Source organism: Perissodus microlepis, unplaced genomic scaffold (genome assembly GCF_051167445.1).
Source record: "Perissodus microlepis isolate ML-2025 ecotype Zambia unplaced genomic scaffold, ASM5116744v1 scaffold_40, whole genome shotgun sequence".
NCBI classification, from domain to species: domain Eukaryota; kingdom Metazoa; phylum Chordata; class Actinopteri; order Cichliformes; family Cichlidae; genus Perissodus; species Perissodus microlepis.
The window spans coordinates 52086-67698 of NW_028182062.1; the positions used below are offsets into that span (position 1 = coordinate 52086).

Below are 15613 nucleotides of genomic sequence, written 5' to 3' on the forward strand. Positions count from 1 at the left end.
TTTACAAATAATTTTCGTTGTTATTTGCGCTGCAGCTGCAGGTTAGGGTGGAGTTACTGTGTGTGTGTGTGTGTGTGTGTGTGTGTGTGTGTACAAGTAGTTTTAAACCTTGTGATCCACAAAACAGCATAACAGCAAAAGAAGAATTGACTGCGTTACAGTCAGTGCGGGAGCGGCGGCTTTGCTCGTGCGCGATTCATTTGCAGTTTGGACGCACGTGAACATCTCCTGCCCTGATAGCGGCTGGAGGAGGACTATCCTCCGCCTGTGAGCGCTTTGGCACGAGCGAGGTGCCCACGGCAGCACCCGCTGCTTGTTGAGAGTAAGAGCAACAAGCGCTTTCACGTCAAAAGTCGTCATAAATAAGCCTCCAATAACACCAGAAAAAGTCGCCAGATTTGTCGCTAGTCGCTTTTTAGAAAAAAAAAACGACGGTAAGGGGGGTTTGAAAACTCCCTAAATACAGCGACAAAATCGCTAAGTTGGCAACACTGTTTTCAGGGTATTTAAAAAAATTCAAAACAAAACAAAACCGTGCATCACAATGGGTATTCTCTGAGCATGCGCAGAATTACGCACAGCTGTCATGTGACCCTTTGATGAACAAAGGATCAAAGGCTCAAAGAGCGCTGACGTCAAATTCGAAGCCACGAAAGTCCTTAAATACCCCCTCTTTACCTTTGCAAACACAGTTTTACTTGGAACGTTTTCAGAAACAGCGAGTTGTGTTTAGCAAACCAGAAACCTTTCAGAAAGGGACTATTTTTAAACGTAAACAATTAAGCAAACATTTTTTCTTGTCGACACTTTGCATTAAGAGTTTAAAGAAATGTCAAACGAAGCATTTAATAATTCACAGTCTGACGGAGAGATTCGAGAGGAATCACAAAGACTGTATGGGTTGATGGAGAGAGAAATACCTGACCCTATGGAGCTTCAAATGAAAATTCAACAACTCCAGTTGGAGTTGAGCACCCTAAAGCGCAAAAAGAATTATTATAAAGATCATTTCCATCAGTCAAGAGATAAGCTTAAACACATGAAGGCTCAGGCTGAAAAAAATCAGACACAGGTGGCATCTCTGGAGGCTAAACTCCAGGAACAGGAAAAGAACGTTCAGACAATGCACCATGACTTTTTGGAAAAGACGGAATCTCTCATTGAGCAGAACAGCAGCATTGCTGCGGAGTTGTCTCAGATAGAAAGTGAGAGAAACGAGCAAAAAAAAGAGAACGCAGATCTCAAGGACTCTTTAGAGAGACTTGAGCAGCAAGTGGGAGAAGCTCACCATAAAACAATGAAAAAAGAAGAGATAATAGAAAAACAATATAGGGAAATATTTCGCAAGACAGAACTCACAGTTGAGCTGAAAAGAGAAATTTGTACTCTTCAGCGCCGGGTGAGACAGACACTGGATGAAAAGCAGTCGCAGGTGGAATCTCTGGAGGCTAAAATGCAGGAGCAGGTTAGCACCATTCAGAGGATGTGCTGTGACTTTCACGAAAAAGAAGAATATCTCCTTAAGGAGAACAGCAGCATTGCTGCTGAGATAAACAAATTAAAAACAGCGAACACAAATCTCAAGAAACGTTTACAAAATCTTGAGTATCAAGAAAAGACAACAGAAAGTCTGACACTGAAAATATTTTGGCTGGAAGAAAAAGTCAAAAAGCAAAATTTCAAGATTGTTCATAACGAAGATCTCATAGATGAACTTTATGAACATCTTAAAATGAAAACAGAAATAATTAATAATCTTAAGGATGAGCTGAGAAGGGAGGAGGAAGAAGAAATATTAGCTGCTGTTCACAACATCACTGGTGAACCTCTGCAGCTGGAGAATCTTGCTCCTGAACCCGAGGAGCTTGTTTCTCCTGTCTCAGAACCATCTCCTGATGTGGTCCCGACACAGGAGAATCTTGCTCCTGAACCTGAGGAGCTTTTTTTTCCTGCCTTGGAACCACCTTCTGATGTGGTCCCGACACAGGACAATCTTGGTCCTCAACCCGAAGAGCTTGATTTTCCTGTCTCAGAACCATCTCCTGACGTGGTTCCGACTAGTGGTTCATGGCGTCATGGTGCTAAACGCCTACTTAAAATAGGTTTAGGTGTTGCCGCAGTAGGCCTTATTATACCTGCAGCTTACTGGGGCTTTTCAATGCTTGACAGTTATTGCCTATTTAACTCTGTCTATGGCCTCCTTGAGCCATATTGCTACCTTGGTGATGGATTAGTTCCCTTTTAAAGACTAGTAATGATGGACTGCTTTTCATCCACAGTCCAGAAAACCATACGTTGTTCATGTTAGCTAAATGCTGCTCATGTTGTCTAACTTGTGCTCTCATTTTTCTTTTCTTTTGCCTCTCACCCCCCAACCAGTCGTGACAGATGGCTGCCCCTTCCTGAGCCTGGTTCTGTCAAAGGTTTCTTCCTGTTTAAAGGGAGTTTTTCCTTTCCACTGTGCCTAGTGCTTGCTCACAGGGGATCATTTGATTGTTGGGGTTTAATTTGTTAAAAAAAAACATAACAAATTAGGTGAGGGGTTCACATAATAGAGAGCACAACAAAAACTACAAATTTTTTTTTAAAATTTGTAGTTTTTGTTGTGCTCTCTATTATTTTAAAAAAATTTGTTAGTTGCAAATCAAAATAAAGACAACAGTTTCTGAAAAACATCTCTTACGGCTCTGTTTATTTGCTTAAATGAACACTTGTATTTTTTGTCATAGAAGAATATACATTGGCCTAAGTATTTAATAATTTTAAATTTAGCCCTGCGCTGCATGAGATAAACTGAGATGAGATAAACTGTAGCACAGACGGCTGTCGGCCTGGCGAGGGAAAGTTCCTCTTCAACCTCCAAACTGAACCCAGTTTGTTACTCGCAGCATCGCAAAATTAGACACAGCAATTTCTTAGAGTCTGGTTTAAGTCCTGAAATGACATCTCCTCACCTGTCACGGTTCTGGGTCAGTTTGACCCAGTATTTTGAGTTGTTATGTTTTGGTGTGTTTTTGCATTATGGATTGTTTTCTTATTCTCTTGTGGTGCTTTTGTTGGTTATGATGATGATGGTGATTATTAATCTATGTTTTAGTTATTCTTGTTTAGGGATTAGTTCTTAGGTTTTGTGTTCTCATGTTTCTTGCTGGTTTAGTTCAGTGTCTAGTCTGTCTCTCTCTGTCCAGTCCGTGTCTTAGTTTAGTGTGTATTGTTTCCTGTTTTATTTTGAAGGATTGTGTCTTATGTCAGTGTGTCCAGCTTCGATCCCCTGACTCGTTAGCCCCAATCTCTCCCAGCTGTGTCTCCCTCCTGTTTTCCATTCCCTGATTACTTCCCTGTGTATATTAGCCCTGTGTTTGCCCTTGTTCAGTGCTGCATCGTACCATCGGATTATGCCTGTGTGTTTTATACTGTGTTCAGTATTTTCGTTTTCACTATCCTTGTTCTGTTCATGTTTTAATTTCTCCAGCAATAAAGCTGAGGTTTTGAGTTACAATTCTGTGTTCGAGTCCTGCATTTGGATCCTCATCTCCGCCTGCTCGCACACAAAGCCCTGACGTTTCCAGCATAGAAGCATTCACAGTCATTACACTGTATGTACACTATATATGAAAAAAAGAAGAAAAACAGAAAGCCAAATAAGAAATACTTCTAAGCAGTAGAAGGTTGTTGACAGTAGCAAGCTACAGGTCTCTCAGTATCTTTCAGTATTGCTCTCCCTGAGAACCCTGTGCACAGCTAGGTTTAAGGTATTCTCAGGTATTAGAATTTAACACATTTAAGTATACTGACATAAGTAAGTTGGTGGACGTTTCAGGTGACCTCCTGCAGCTTGCTGGAATTCTTGTCTGGATTGCCTAAGCAAACACTTGCTTAGTTGGCAACAAGATATCAAGTTAGTGGGGCACCTGAGACACACTTTGTCTAATTAATTGCAGTGTTTTGCCATTCTCAGTGAGAGATGAGAGGCCTTATAAGATGGTTTTGATAACAATGTCCTGGGGGTACAAGCTGCAGTTTCGTCATCGATCTCACCCTTTTCAGAGAAAGTGACTGCAGGTTTTAGATGTGTCCTTGAACCAACACAGCTGATTCAAATGGCTAAATTACCTCCTCAACATGTCTTGAAGTTCTCCAGGGGGCTGGTAATGACCTAATCATTTGATTCAGGTGTGTTGACCCAGGGTGAGATCTAAAACCTGCAGGACACCGGCCCTCGAGGCCTGGCGTTGCCTACCCCTGATATAGACAGTGCTTGAAGCAGTTATTACCTTCTTGCCATATTGGCAGAATAAATGACCTGGAAGCTGTTGCACTGTCTGCACCTGTAAACTCCAGGACACGTTTACAAATAATTTTCGTTGTTATTTGCGCTGCAGCTGCAGGTTAGGGTGGAGTTACTGTGTGTGTGTGTGTGTGTGTGTGTGTGTGTGTGTGTGTTTACAAGTAGTTTTAAACCTTGTGATCCACAAAACAGCATAACAGCAAAAGAAGAATTGACTGCGTTACAGTCAGTGCGGGAGCGGCGGCTTTGCTCGTGCACGATTCATTTGCAGTTTGGACGCACGTGAACATCTCCTGCCCTGATAGCGGCTGGAGGAGGACTATCCTCCGCCTGTGAGCGCTTTGGCACGAGCGAGGTGCCCACGGCAGCACCCGCTGCTTGTTGAGAGTAAGAGCAACAAGCGCTTTCACGTCAAAAGTCGTCCTAAATAAGCCTCCAATAACACCAGAAAAAGTCGCCAGATTTGTCGCTAGTCGCTTTTTAGAAAAAAAAAAACGACGGTAAGGGGGGTTTGAAAACTCCCTAAATACAGCGACAAAGTCGCTAAGTTGGCAACACTGTTTTCAGGGTATTTAAAAAAATTCAAAACAAAACAAAACCGTGCATCACAATGGGTATTCTCTGAGCATGAGCAGAATTACGCGCAGCTGTCATGTGACCCTTTGATCGAACAAAGGATCAAAGGCTCAAAGAGCGCTGACGTCAAATTCGAAGCCACGAAAGTCCTTAAATACCCCCTCTTCACCTTTGCAAACACAGTTTTACTTGGAACGTTTTCAGAAACAGCGAGTTGTGTTTAGCAAACCAGAAACCTTTCAGAAAGGGACTATTTTTAAACTTAAACAATTAAGCAAACATTTTTTCTTGTCGACACTTTGCATTAAGAGTTTAAAGAAATGTCAAACGAAACATTTAATAATTCACAGTCTGACGGAGAGATTCCAGCGGAATCACACGAACTATATGGGTTAGTGGAGAGAGAAATATCGGAGCCTAGGGACCTTCAAATGAAAATACAAGAACTCCAGTTGGAGTTAAGCACCCTAAAGCGCAAAAAGAATTATTACAAAAAAAATTACTATCGCTTTAAAAATGAGCGTGAACAAATTAGTACAGATGTGCATGACAGGAATATCCATTTTAGGGAAGGCATGGTTGAGCTTGAAGAAGTGACTCAACAGTCAGATGAGCTGAAAGAAGAAATATGTACACTTCAGCGTCGGGTGAGACAGGCTCTGGATGAAAAACAGTCACAGGTGGAATCTCTGGAGGCCAAATTGCAGGAACAGGTTAACACCATTCAGACGATGCACCGTGACTTTCTGGGAATGGAAGAATCTCTCCTTGAGCAGAAAAGCAGCATTGCTGCGGAGTTGTCTCAGATAGAAAGTCAGCGAAATGAACAAAAGAAAGAGAACGCAGATCTCAAGGAAGCGTTAGAGAGACTTGAGCACCAAGTGGGAGAAGCTCACCATAAAATAACAAAAAAAGAAGCGATAATAGAAAAACAGAATAGAGAAATAGATCAAAAGACAGAACAGATAGTTGAGCTGAAAAAAGAAATATATACTCTTCAGCGTCGGGTGAGACAGGCTCAGGACGAAAAACAGGCACAGGTGGAATCTCTGGAGGCTCTGCAGCTGGAGAATCTTGCTCCTGAACCTGAGGAGCTTTTTTTTCCTGCCTTGGAACCACCTCCTGATGTGGTCCTGACACAGGAGAATCTTGCTCCTGAACCTGAGGAGCTTTTTTTTCCTGCCTTGGAACCACCTCCTGATGTGATCCCGACACAGGAGAATCAAGCGCTTCAGGTTGAAGCGCTTGATTCTCCTGTCTCAGAACCATCTCTTGACGTGATTCCGACTAGTGGTTCATGGCATCATGGTGGCAAACGCCTACTTAAAATAGGTTTAGGTGTTGCCGCAGTAGGCCTTATTATACCTGCAGCTTACTGGGGCTTTTCAATGCTTGACAGTTATTGCCTATTTAACTCTGTCTATGGCCTCCTTGAGCCATATTGCTACCTTGGTGATGGATTAGTTCCCTTTTAAAGACTAATAATGATGGACTGCTTTTCATCCACAGTCCAGAAAACCATACGTTGTTCATGTTAGACAACATGAGCAACATTTAGCTAACTTGTGCTCTCATTTTTCTTTTCTTTTGCCTCTCACCCCCCAACCAGTCGTGACAGATGGCTGCCCCTTCCTGAGCCTGGTTCTGTCAAAGGTTTCTTCCTGTTTAAAGGGAGTTTTTCCTTTCCACTGTGCCTAGTGCTTGCTCACAGGGGATCATTTGATTGTTGGGGTTTAATTTGTTAAAAAAAAACATAACAAATTAGGTGAGGGGTTCACATAATAGAGAGCACAACAAAAACTACAAATTTAAAAAAAAAATTGTAGTTTTTGTTGTGCTCTCTATTATTTTAAAAAAATTTGTTAGTTGCAAATCAAAATAAAGACAACAGTTTCTGAAAAACATCTCTTACGGCTCTGTTTATTTGCTTAAATGAACACTTGTATTTTTTGTCATAGAAGAATATACATTGGCCTAAGTATTTAATAATTTTAAATTTAGCCCTGCGCTGCATGAGATAAACTGAGATGAGATAAACTGTGGCACAGACGGCTGTCGGCCTGGCGAGGGAAAGTTCCTCTTCAACCTCCAAACTGAACCCAGTTTGTTACTCGCAGCATCGCAAAATTAGACACAGCAATTTCTTAGAGTCTGGTTTAAGTCCTGAAATGACATCTCCTCACCTGTCACGGTTCTGGGTCAGTTTGACCCAGTATTTTGAGTTGTTATGTTTTGGTGTGTTTTGGCATTATGGATTGTTTTCTTATTCTCTTGTGGTGCTTTTGTTGGTTATGATGATGATGGTGATTATTAATCTATGTTTTAGTTATTCTTGTTTAGGGATTAGTTCTTAGGTTTTGTGTTCTCATGTTTCTTGCTGGTTTAGTTCAGTGTCTAGTCTGTCTCTCTCTGTCCAGTCCGTGTCTTAGTTTAGTGTGTATTGTTTCCTGTTTTATTTTGAAGGATTGTGTCTTATGTCAGTGTGTCCAGCTTCGATCCCCTGACTCGTTAGCCCCAATCTCTCCCAGCTGTGTCTCCCTCCTGTTTTCCATTCCCTGATTACTTCCCTGTGTATATTAGCCCTGTGTTTGCCCTTGTTCAGTGCTGCATCGTACCATCGGATTATGCCTGTGTGTTTTATACTGTGTTCAGTATTTTCGTTTTCACTATCCTTGTTCTGTTCATGTTTTAATTTCTCCAGCAATAAAGCTGAGGTTTTGAGTTACAATTCTGTGTTCGAGTCCTGCATTTGGATCCTCATCTCCGCCTGCTCGCACACAAAGCCCTGACGTTTCCAGCATAGAAGCATTCACAGTCATTACACTGTATGTACACTATATATGAAAAAAAGAAGAAAAACAGAAAGCCAAATAAGAAATACTTCTAAGCAGTAGAAGGTTGTTGACAGTAGCAAGCTACAGGTCTCTCAGTATCTTTCAGTATTGCTCTCCCTGAGAACCCTGTGCACAGCTAGGTTTAAGGTATTCTCAGGTATTAGAATTTAACACATTTAAGTATACTGACATAAGTAAGTTGGTGGACGTTTCAGGTGACCTCCTGCAGCTTGCTGGAATTCTTGTCTGGATTGCCTAAGCAAACACTTGCTTAGTTGGCAACAAGATATCAAGTTAGTGGGGCACCTGAGACACACTTTGTCTAATTAATTGCAGTGTTTTGCCATTCTCAGTGAGAGATGAGAGGCCTTATAAGATGGTTTTGATAACAATGTCCTGGGGGTACAAGCTGCAGTTTCGTCATCGATCTCACCCTTTTCAGAGAAAGTGACTGCAGGTTTTAGATGTGTCCTTGAACCAACACAGCTGATTCAAATGGCTAAATTACCTCCTCAACATGTCTTGAAGTTCTCCAGGGGGCTGGTAATGACCTAATCATTTGATTCAGGTGTGTTGACCCAGGGTGAGATCTAAAACCTGCAGGACACCGGCCCTCGAGGCCTGGCGTTGCCTACCCCTGATATAGACAGTGCTTGAAGCAGTTATTACCTTCTTGCCATATTGGCAGAATAAATGACCTGGAAGCTGTTGCACTGTCTGCACCTGTAAACTCCAGGACACGTTTACAAATAATTTTCGTTGTTATTTGCGCTGCAGCTGCAGGTTAGGGTGGAGTTACTGTGTGTGTGTGTGTGTGTGTTTACAAGTAGTTTTAAACCTTGTGATCCACAAAACAGCATAACAGCAAAAGAAGAATTGACTGCGTTACAGTCAGTGCGGGAGCGGCGGCTTTGCTCGTGCGCGATTCATTTGCAGTTTGGACGCACGTGAACATCTCCTGCCCTGATAGCGGCTGGAGGAGGACTATCCTCCGCCTGTGAGCGCTTTGGCACGAGCGAGGTGCCCACGGCAGCACCCGCTGCTTGTTGAGAGTAAGAGCAACAAGCGCTTTCACGTCAAAAGTCGTCATAAATAAGCCTCCAATAACACCAGAAAAAGTCGCCAGATTTGTCGCTAGTCGCTTTTTAGAAAAAAAAAACGACGGTAAGGGGGGTTTGAAAACTCCCTAAATACAGCGACAAAATCGCTAAGTTGGCAACACTGTTTTCAGGGTATTTAAAAAAATTCAAAACAAAACAAAACCGTGCATCACAATGGGTATTCTCTGAGCATGCGCAGAATTACGCACAGCTGTCATGTGACCCTTTGATCGAACAAAGGATCAAAGGCTCAAAGAGCGCTGACGTCAAATTCGAAGCCACGAAAGTCCTTAAATACCCCCTCTTCACCTTTGCAAACACAGTTTTACTTGGAACGTTTTCAGAAACAGCGAGTTGTGTTTAGCAAACCAGAAACCTTTCAGAAAGGGACTATTTTTAAACTTAAACAATTAAGCAAACATTTTTTCTTGTCGACACTTTGCATTAAGAGTTTAAAGAAATGTCAAACGAAGCATTTAATAATTCACAGTCTGACGGAGAGATTCGAGAGGAATCACAAAGACTGTATGGGTTGATGGAGAGAGAAATACCTGACCCTATGGAGCTTCAAATGAAAATTCAACAACTCCAGTTGGAGTTGAGCACCCTAAAGCGCAAAAAGAATTATTATAAAGATCATTTCCATCAGTCAAGAGATAAGCTTAAACACATGAAGGCTCAGGCTGAAAAAAATCAGACACAGGTGGCATCTCTGGAGGCTAAACTCCAGGAACAGGAAAAGAACGTTCAGACAATGCACCATGACTTTTTGGAAAAGACGGAATCTCTCATTGAGCAGAACAGCAGCATTGCTGCGGAGTTGTCTCAGATAGAAAGTGAGAGAAACGAGCAAAAAAAAGAGAACGCAGATCTCAAGGACTCTTTAGAGAGACTTGAGCAGCAAGTGGGAGAAGCTCACCATAAAACAATGAAAAAAGAAGAGATAATAGAAAAACAATATAGGGAAATATTTCACAAGACAGAACTCACAGTTGAGCTGAAAAGAGAAATTTGTACTCTTCAGCGCCAGGTGAGACAGACACTGGATGAAAAGCAGTGGCAGGTGGAATCTCTGGAGGCTAAAATGCAGGAGCAGGTTAGCACCATTCAGAGGATGTGCTGTGACTTTCACGAAAAAGAAGAATATCTCCTTAAGGAGAACAGCAGCATTGCTGCTGAGATAAACAAATTAAAAACAGCGAACACAAATCTCAAGAAACGTTTACAAAATCTTGAGTATCAAGAAAAGACAACAGAAAGTCTGACACTGAAAATATTTTGGCTGGAAGAAAAAGTCAAAAAGCAAAATTTCAAGATTGTTCATAACGAAGATCTCATAGATGAACTTTATGAACATCTTAAAATGAAAACAGAAATAATTAATAATCTTAAGGATGAGCTGAGAAGGGAGGAGGAAGAAGAAATATTAGCTGCTGTTCACAACATCACTGGTGAACCTCTGCAGCTGGAGAATCTTGCTCCTGAACCCGAGGAGCTTGTTTCTCCTGTCTCAGAACCATCTCCTGATGTGGTCCCGACACAGGAGAATCTTGCTCCTGAACCTGAGGAGCTTTTTTTTCCTGCCTTGGAACCACCTTCTGATGTGGTCCCGACACAGGACAATCTTGGTCCTCAACCCGAAGAGCTTGATTTTCCTGTCTCAGAACCATCTCCTGACGTGGTTCCGACTAGTGGTTCATGGCGTCATGGTGCTAAACGCCTACTTAAAATAGGTTTAGGTGTTGCCGCAGTAGGCCTTATTATACCTGCAGCTTACTGGGGCTTTTCAATGCTTGACAGTTATTGCCTATTTAACTCTGTCTATGGCCTCCTTGAGCCATATTGCTACCTTGGTGATGGATTAGTTCCCTTTTAAAGACTAGTAATGATGGACTGCTTTTCATCCACAGTCCAGAAAACCATACGTTGTTCATGTTAGCTAAATGCTGCTCATGTTGTCTAACTTGTGCTCTCATTTTTCTTTTCTTTTGCCTCTCACCCCCCAACCAGTCGTGACAGATGGCTGCCCCTTCCTGAGCCTGGTTCTGTCAAAGGTTTCTTCCTGTTTAAAGGGAGTTTTTCCTTTCCACTGTGCCTAGTGCTTGCTCACAGGGGATCATTTGATTGTTGGGGTTTAATTTGTTAAAAAAAAACATAACAAATTAGGTGAGGGGTTCACATAATAGAGAGCACAACAAAAACTACAAATTTTTTTTTAAAATTTGTAGTTTTTGTTGTGCTCTCTATTATTTTAAAAAAATTTGTTAGTTGCAAATCAAAATAAAGACAACAGTTTCTGAAAAACATCTCTTACGGCTCTGTTTATTTGCTTAAATGAACACTTGTATTTTTTGTCATAGAAGAATATACATTGGCCTAAGTATTTAATAATTTTAAATTTAGCCCTGCGCTGCATGAGATAAACTGAGATGAGATAAACTGTAGCACAGACGGCTGTCGGCCTGGCGAGGGAAAGTTCCTCTTCAACCTCCAAACTGAACCCAGTTTGTTACTCGCAGCATCGCAAAATTAGACACAGCAATTTCTTAGAGTCTGGTTTAAGTCCTGAAATGACATCTCCTCACCTGTCACGGTTCTGGGTCAGTTTGACCCAGTATTTTGAGTTGTTATGTTTTGGTGTGTTTTTGCATTATGGATTGTTTTCTTATTCTCTTGTGGTGCTTTTGTTGGTTATGATGATGATGGTGATTATTAATCTATGTTTTAGTTATTCTTGTTTAGGGATTAGTTCTTAGGTTTTGTGTTCTCATGTTTCTTGCTGGTTTAGTTCAGTGTCTAGTCTGTCTCTCTCTGTCCAGTCCGTGTCTTAGTTTAGTGTGTATTGTTTCCTGTTTTATTTTGAAGGATTGTGTCTTATGTCAGTGTGTCCAGCTTCGATCCCCTGACTCGTTAGCCCCAATCTCTCCCAGCTGTGTCTCCCTCCTGTTTTCCATTCCCTGATTACTTCCCTGTGTATATTAGCCCTGTGTTTGCCCTTGTTCAGTGCTACATCGTACCATCGGATTATGCCTGTGTGTTTTATACTGTGTTCAGTATTTTCGTTTTCACTATCCTTGTTCTGTTCATGTTTTAATTTCTCCAGCAATAAAGCTGAGGTTTTGAGTTACAATTCTGTGTTCGAGTCCTGCATTTGGATCCTCATCTCCGCCTGCTCGCACACAAAGCCCTGACGTTTCCAGCATAGAAGCATTCACAGTCATTACACTGTATGTACACTATATATGAAAAAAAGAAGAAAAACAGAAAGCCAAATAAGAAATACTTCTAAGCAGTAGAAGGTTGTTGACAGTAGCAAGCTACAGGTCTCTCAGTATCTTTCAGTATTGCTCTCCCTGAGAACCCTGTGCACAGCTAGGTTTAAGGTATTCTCAGGTATTAGAATTTAACACATTTAAGTATACTGACATAAGTAAGTTGGTGGACGTTTCAGGTGACCTCCTGCAGCTTGCTGGAATTCTTGTCTGGATTGCCTAAGCAAACACTTGCTTAGTTGGCAACAAGATATCAAGTTAGTGGGGCACCTGAGACACACTTTGTCTAATTAATTGCAGTGTTTTGCCATTCTCAGTGAGAGATGAGAGGCCTTATAAGATGGTTTTGATAACAATGTCCTGGGGGTACAAGCTGCAGTTTCGTCATCGATCTCACCCTTTTCAGAGAAAGTGACTGCAGGTTTTAGATGTGTCCTTGAACCAACACAGCTGATTCAAATGGCTAAATTACCTCCTCAACATGTCTTGAAGTTCTCCAGGGGGCTGGTAATGACCTAATCATTTGATTCAGGTGTGTTGACCCAGGGTGAGATCTAAAACCTGCAGGACACCGGCCCTCGAGGCCTGGCGTTGCCTACCCCTGATATAGACAGTGCTTGAAGCAGTTATTACCTTCTTGCCATATTGGCAGAATAAATGACCTGGAAGCTGTTGCACTGTCTGCACCTGTAAACTCCAGGACACGTTTACAAATAATTTTCGTTGTTATTTGCGCTGCAGCTGCAGGTTAGGGTGGAGTTACTGTGTGTGTGTGTTTACAAGTAGTTTTAAACCTTGTGATCCACAAAACAGCATAACAGCAAAAGAAGAATTGACTGCGTTACAGTCAGTGCGGGAGCGGCGGCTTTGCTCGTGCGCGATTCATTTGCAGTTTGGACGCACGTGAACATCTCCTGCCCTGATAGCGGCTGGAGGAGGACTATCCTCCGCCTGTGAGCGCTTTGGCACGAGCGAGGTGCCCACGGCAGCACCCGCTGCTTGTTGAGAGTAAGAGCAACAAGCGCTTTCACGTCAAAAGTCGTCCTAAATAAGCCTCCAATAACACCAGAAAAAGTCGCCAGATTTGTCGCTAGTCGCTTTTTAGAAAAAAAAACGACGGTAAGGGGGGTTTGAAAACTCCCTAAATACAGCGACAAAATCGCTAAGTTGGCAACACTGTTTTCAGGGTATTTAAAAAAATTCAAAACAAAACAAAACCGTGCATCACAATGGGTATTCTCTGAGCATGCGCAGAATTACGCACAGCTGTCATGTGACCCTTTGATCGAACAAAGGATCAAAGGCTCAAAGAGCGCTGACGTCAAATTCGAAGCCACGAAAGTCCTTAAATACCCCCTCTTCACCTTTGCAAACACAGTTTTACTTGGAACGTTTTCAGAAACAGCGAGTTGTGTTTAGCAAACCAGAAACCTTTCAGAAAGGGACTATTTTTAAACTTAAACAATTAAGCAAACTTTTTTTCTTGTCGACACTTTGCATTAAGAGTTTAAAGAAATGTCAAACGAAGCATTTAATAATTCACAGTCTGACGGAGAGATTCGAGAGGAATCACAAAGACTGTATGGGTTGATGGAGAGAGAAATACCTGACCCTATGGAGCTTCAAATGAAAATTCAACAACTCCAGTTGGAGTTGAGCACCCTAAAGCGCAAAAAGAATTATTATAAAGATCATTTCCATCAGTCAAGAGATAAGCTTAAACACATGAAGGCTCAGGCTGAAAAAAATCAGACACAGGTGGCATCTCTGGAGGCTAAACTCCAGGAACAGGAAAAGAACGTTCAGACAATGCACCATGACTTTTTGGAAAAGACGGAATCTCTCATTGAGCAGAACAGCAGCATTGCTGCGGAGTTGTCTCAGATAGAAAGTGAGAGAAACGAGCAAAAAAAAGAGAACGCAGATCTCAAGGACTCTTTAGAGAGACTTGAGCAGCAAGTGGGAGAAGCTCACCATAAAACAATGAAAAAAGAAGAGATAATAGAAAAACAATATAGGGAAATATTTCACAAGACAGAACTCACAGTTGAGCTGAAAAGAGAAATTTGTACTCTTCAGCGCTGGGTGAGACAGACACTGGATGAAAAGCAGTGGCAGGTGGAATCTCTGGAGGCTAAAATGCAGGAGCAGGTTAGCACCATTCAGAGGATGTGCTGTGACTTTCACGAAAAAGAAGAATATCTCCTTAAGGAGAACAGCAGCATTGCTGCTGAGATAAACAAATTAAAAACAGCGAACACAAATCTCAAGAAACGTTTACAAAATCTTGAGTATCAAGAAAAGACAACAGAAAGTCTGACACTGAAAATATTTTGGCTGGAAGAAAAAGTCAAAAAGCAAAATTTCAAGATTGTTCATAACGAAGATCTCATAGATGAACTTTATGAACATCTTAAAATGAAAACAGAAATAATTAATAATCTTAAGGATGAGCTGAGAAGGGAGGAGGAAGAAGAAATATTAGCTGCTGTTCACAACATCACTGGTGAACCTCTGCAGCTGGAGAATCTTGCTCCTGAACCCGAGGAGCTTGTTTCTCCTGTCTCAGAACCATCTCCTGATGTGGTCCCGACACAGGAGAATCTTGCTCCTGAACCTGAGGAGCTTTTTTTTCCTGCCTTGGAACCACCTTCTGATGTGGTCCCGACACAGGAGAATCTTGCTCCTGAACCTGAGGAGCTTTTTTTTCCTGCCTTGGAACCACCTTCTGATGTGGTCCCGACACAGGACAATCTTGGTCCTCAACCCGAAGAGCTTGATTTTCCTGTCTCAGAACCATCTCCTGACGTGGTTCCGACTAGTGGTTCATGGCGTCATGGTGCTAAACGCCTACTTAAAATAGGTTTAGGTGTTGCCGCAGTAGGCCTTATTATACCTGCAGCTTACTGGGGCTTTTCAATGCTTGACAGTTATTGCCTATTTAACTCTGTCTATGGCCTCCTTGAGCCATATTGCTACCTTGGTGATGGATTAGTTCCCTTTTAAAGACTAGTAATGATGGACTGCTTTTCATCCACAGTCCAGAAAACCATACGTTGTTCATGTTAGCTAAATGCTGCTCATGTTGTCTAACTTGTGCTCTCATTTTTCTTTTCTTTTGCCTCTCACCCCCCAACCAGTCGTGACAGATGGCTGCCCCTTCCTGAGCCTGGTTCTGTCAAAGGTTTCTTCCTGTTTAAAGGGAGTTTTTCCTTTCCACTGTGCCTAGTGCTTGCTCACAGGGGATCATTTGATTGTTGGGGTTTAATTTGTTAAAAAAAAACATAACAAATTAGGTGAGGGGTTCACATAATAGAGAGCACAACAAAAACTACAAATTTTTTTTTAAAATTTGTAGTTTTTGTTGTGCTCTCTATTATTTTAAAAAAATTTGTTAGTTGCAAATCAAAATAAAGACAACAGTTTCTGAAAAACATCTCTTACGGCTCTGTTTATTTGCTTAAATGAACACTTGTATTTTTTGTCATAGAAGAATATACATTGGCCTAAGTATTTAATAATTTTAAATTTAGCCCTGCGCTG

General features: G+C 41.7%; 1 protein-coding gene across 1 annotated transcript in view; it reads left to right on the plus strand.

Annotated features, from left to right (window-relative positions):
* Positions 1-15211, plus strand: part of LOC146360505 (uncharacterized) — a 62436-nt gene extending 47225 nt beyond the window's left edge. Inside the window, exons 12-16 of the mRNA XM_084922794.1 lie at positions 830-2218; positions 5182-6282; positions 9295-9654; positions 13622-13981; positions 14195-15211. Of these exons, the coding sequence (XP_084778920.1) occupies positions 830-2218; positions 5182-6282; positions 9295-9654; positions 13622-13981; positions 14195-15076 (4092 nt within the window). The 3' untranslated portion in view covers positions 15077-15211. The remainder of the gene's footprint in view (positions 1-829; positions 2219-5181; positions 6283-9294; positions 9655-13621; positions 13982-14194) is intronic.
* Positions 15212-15613: the final 402 nt, after the last annotated feature.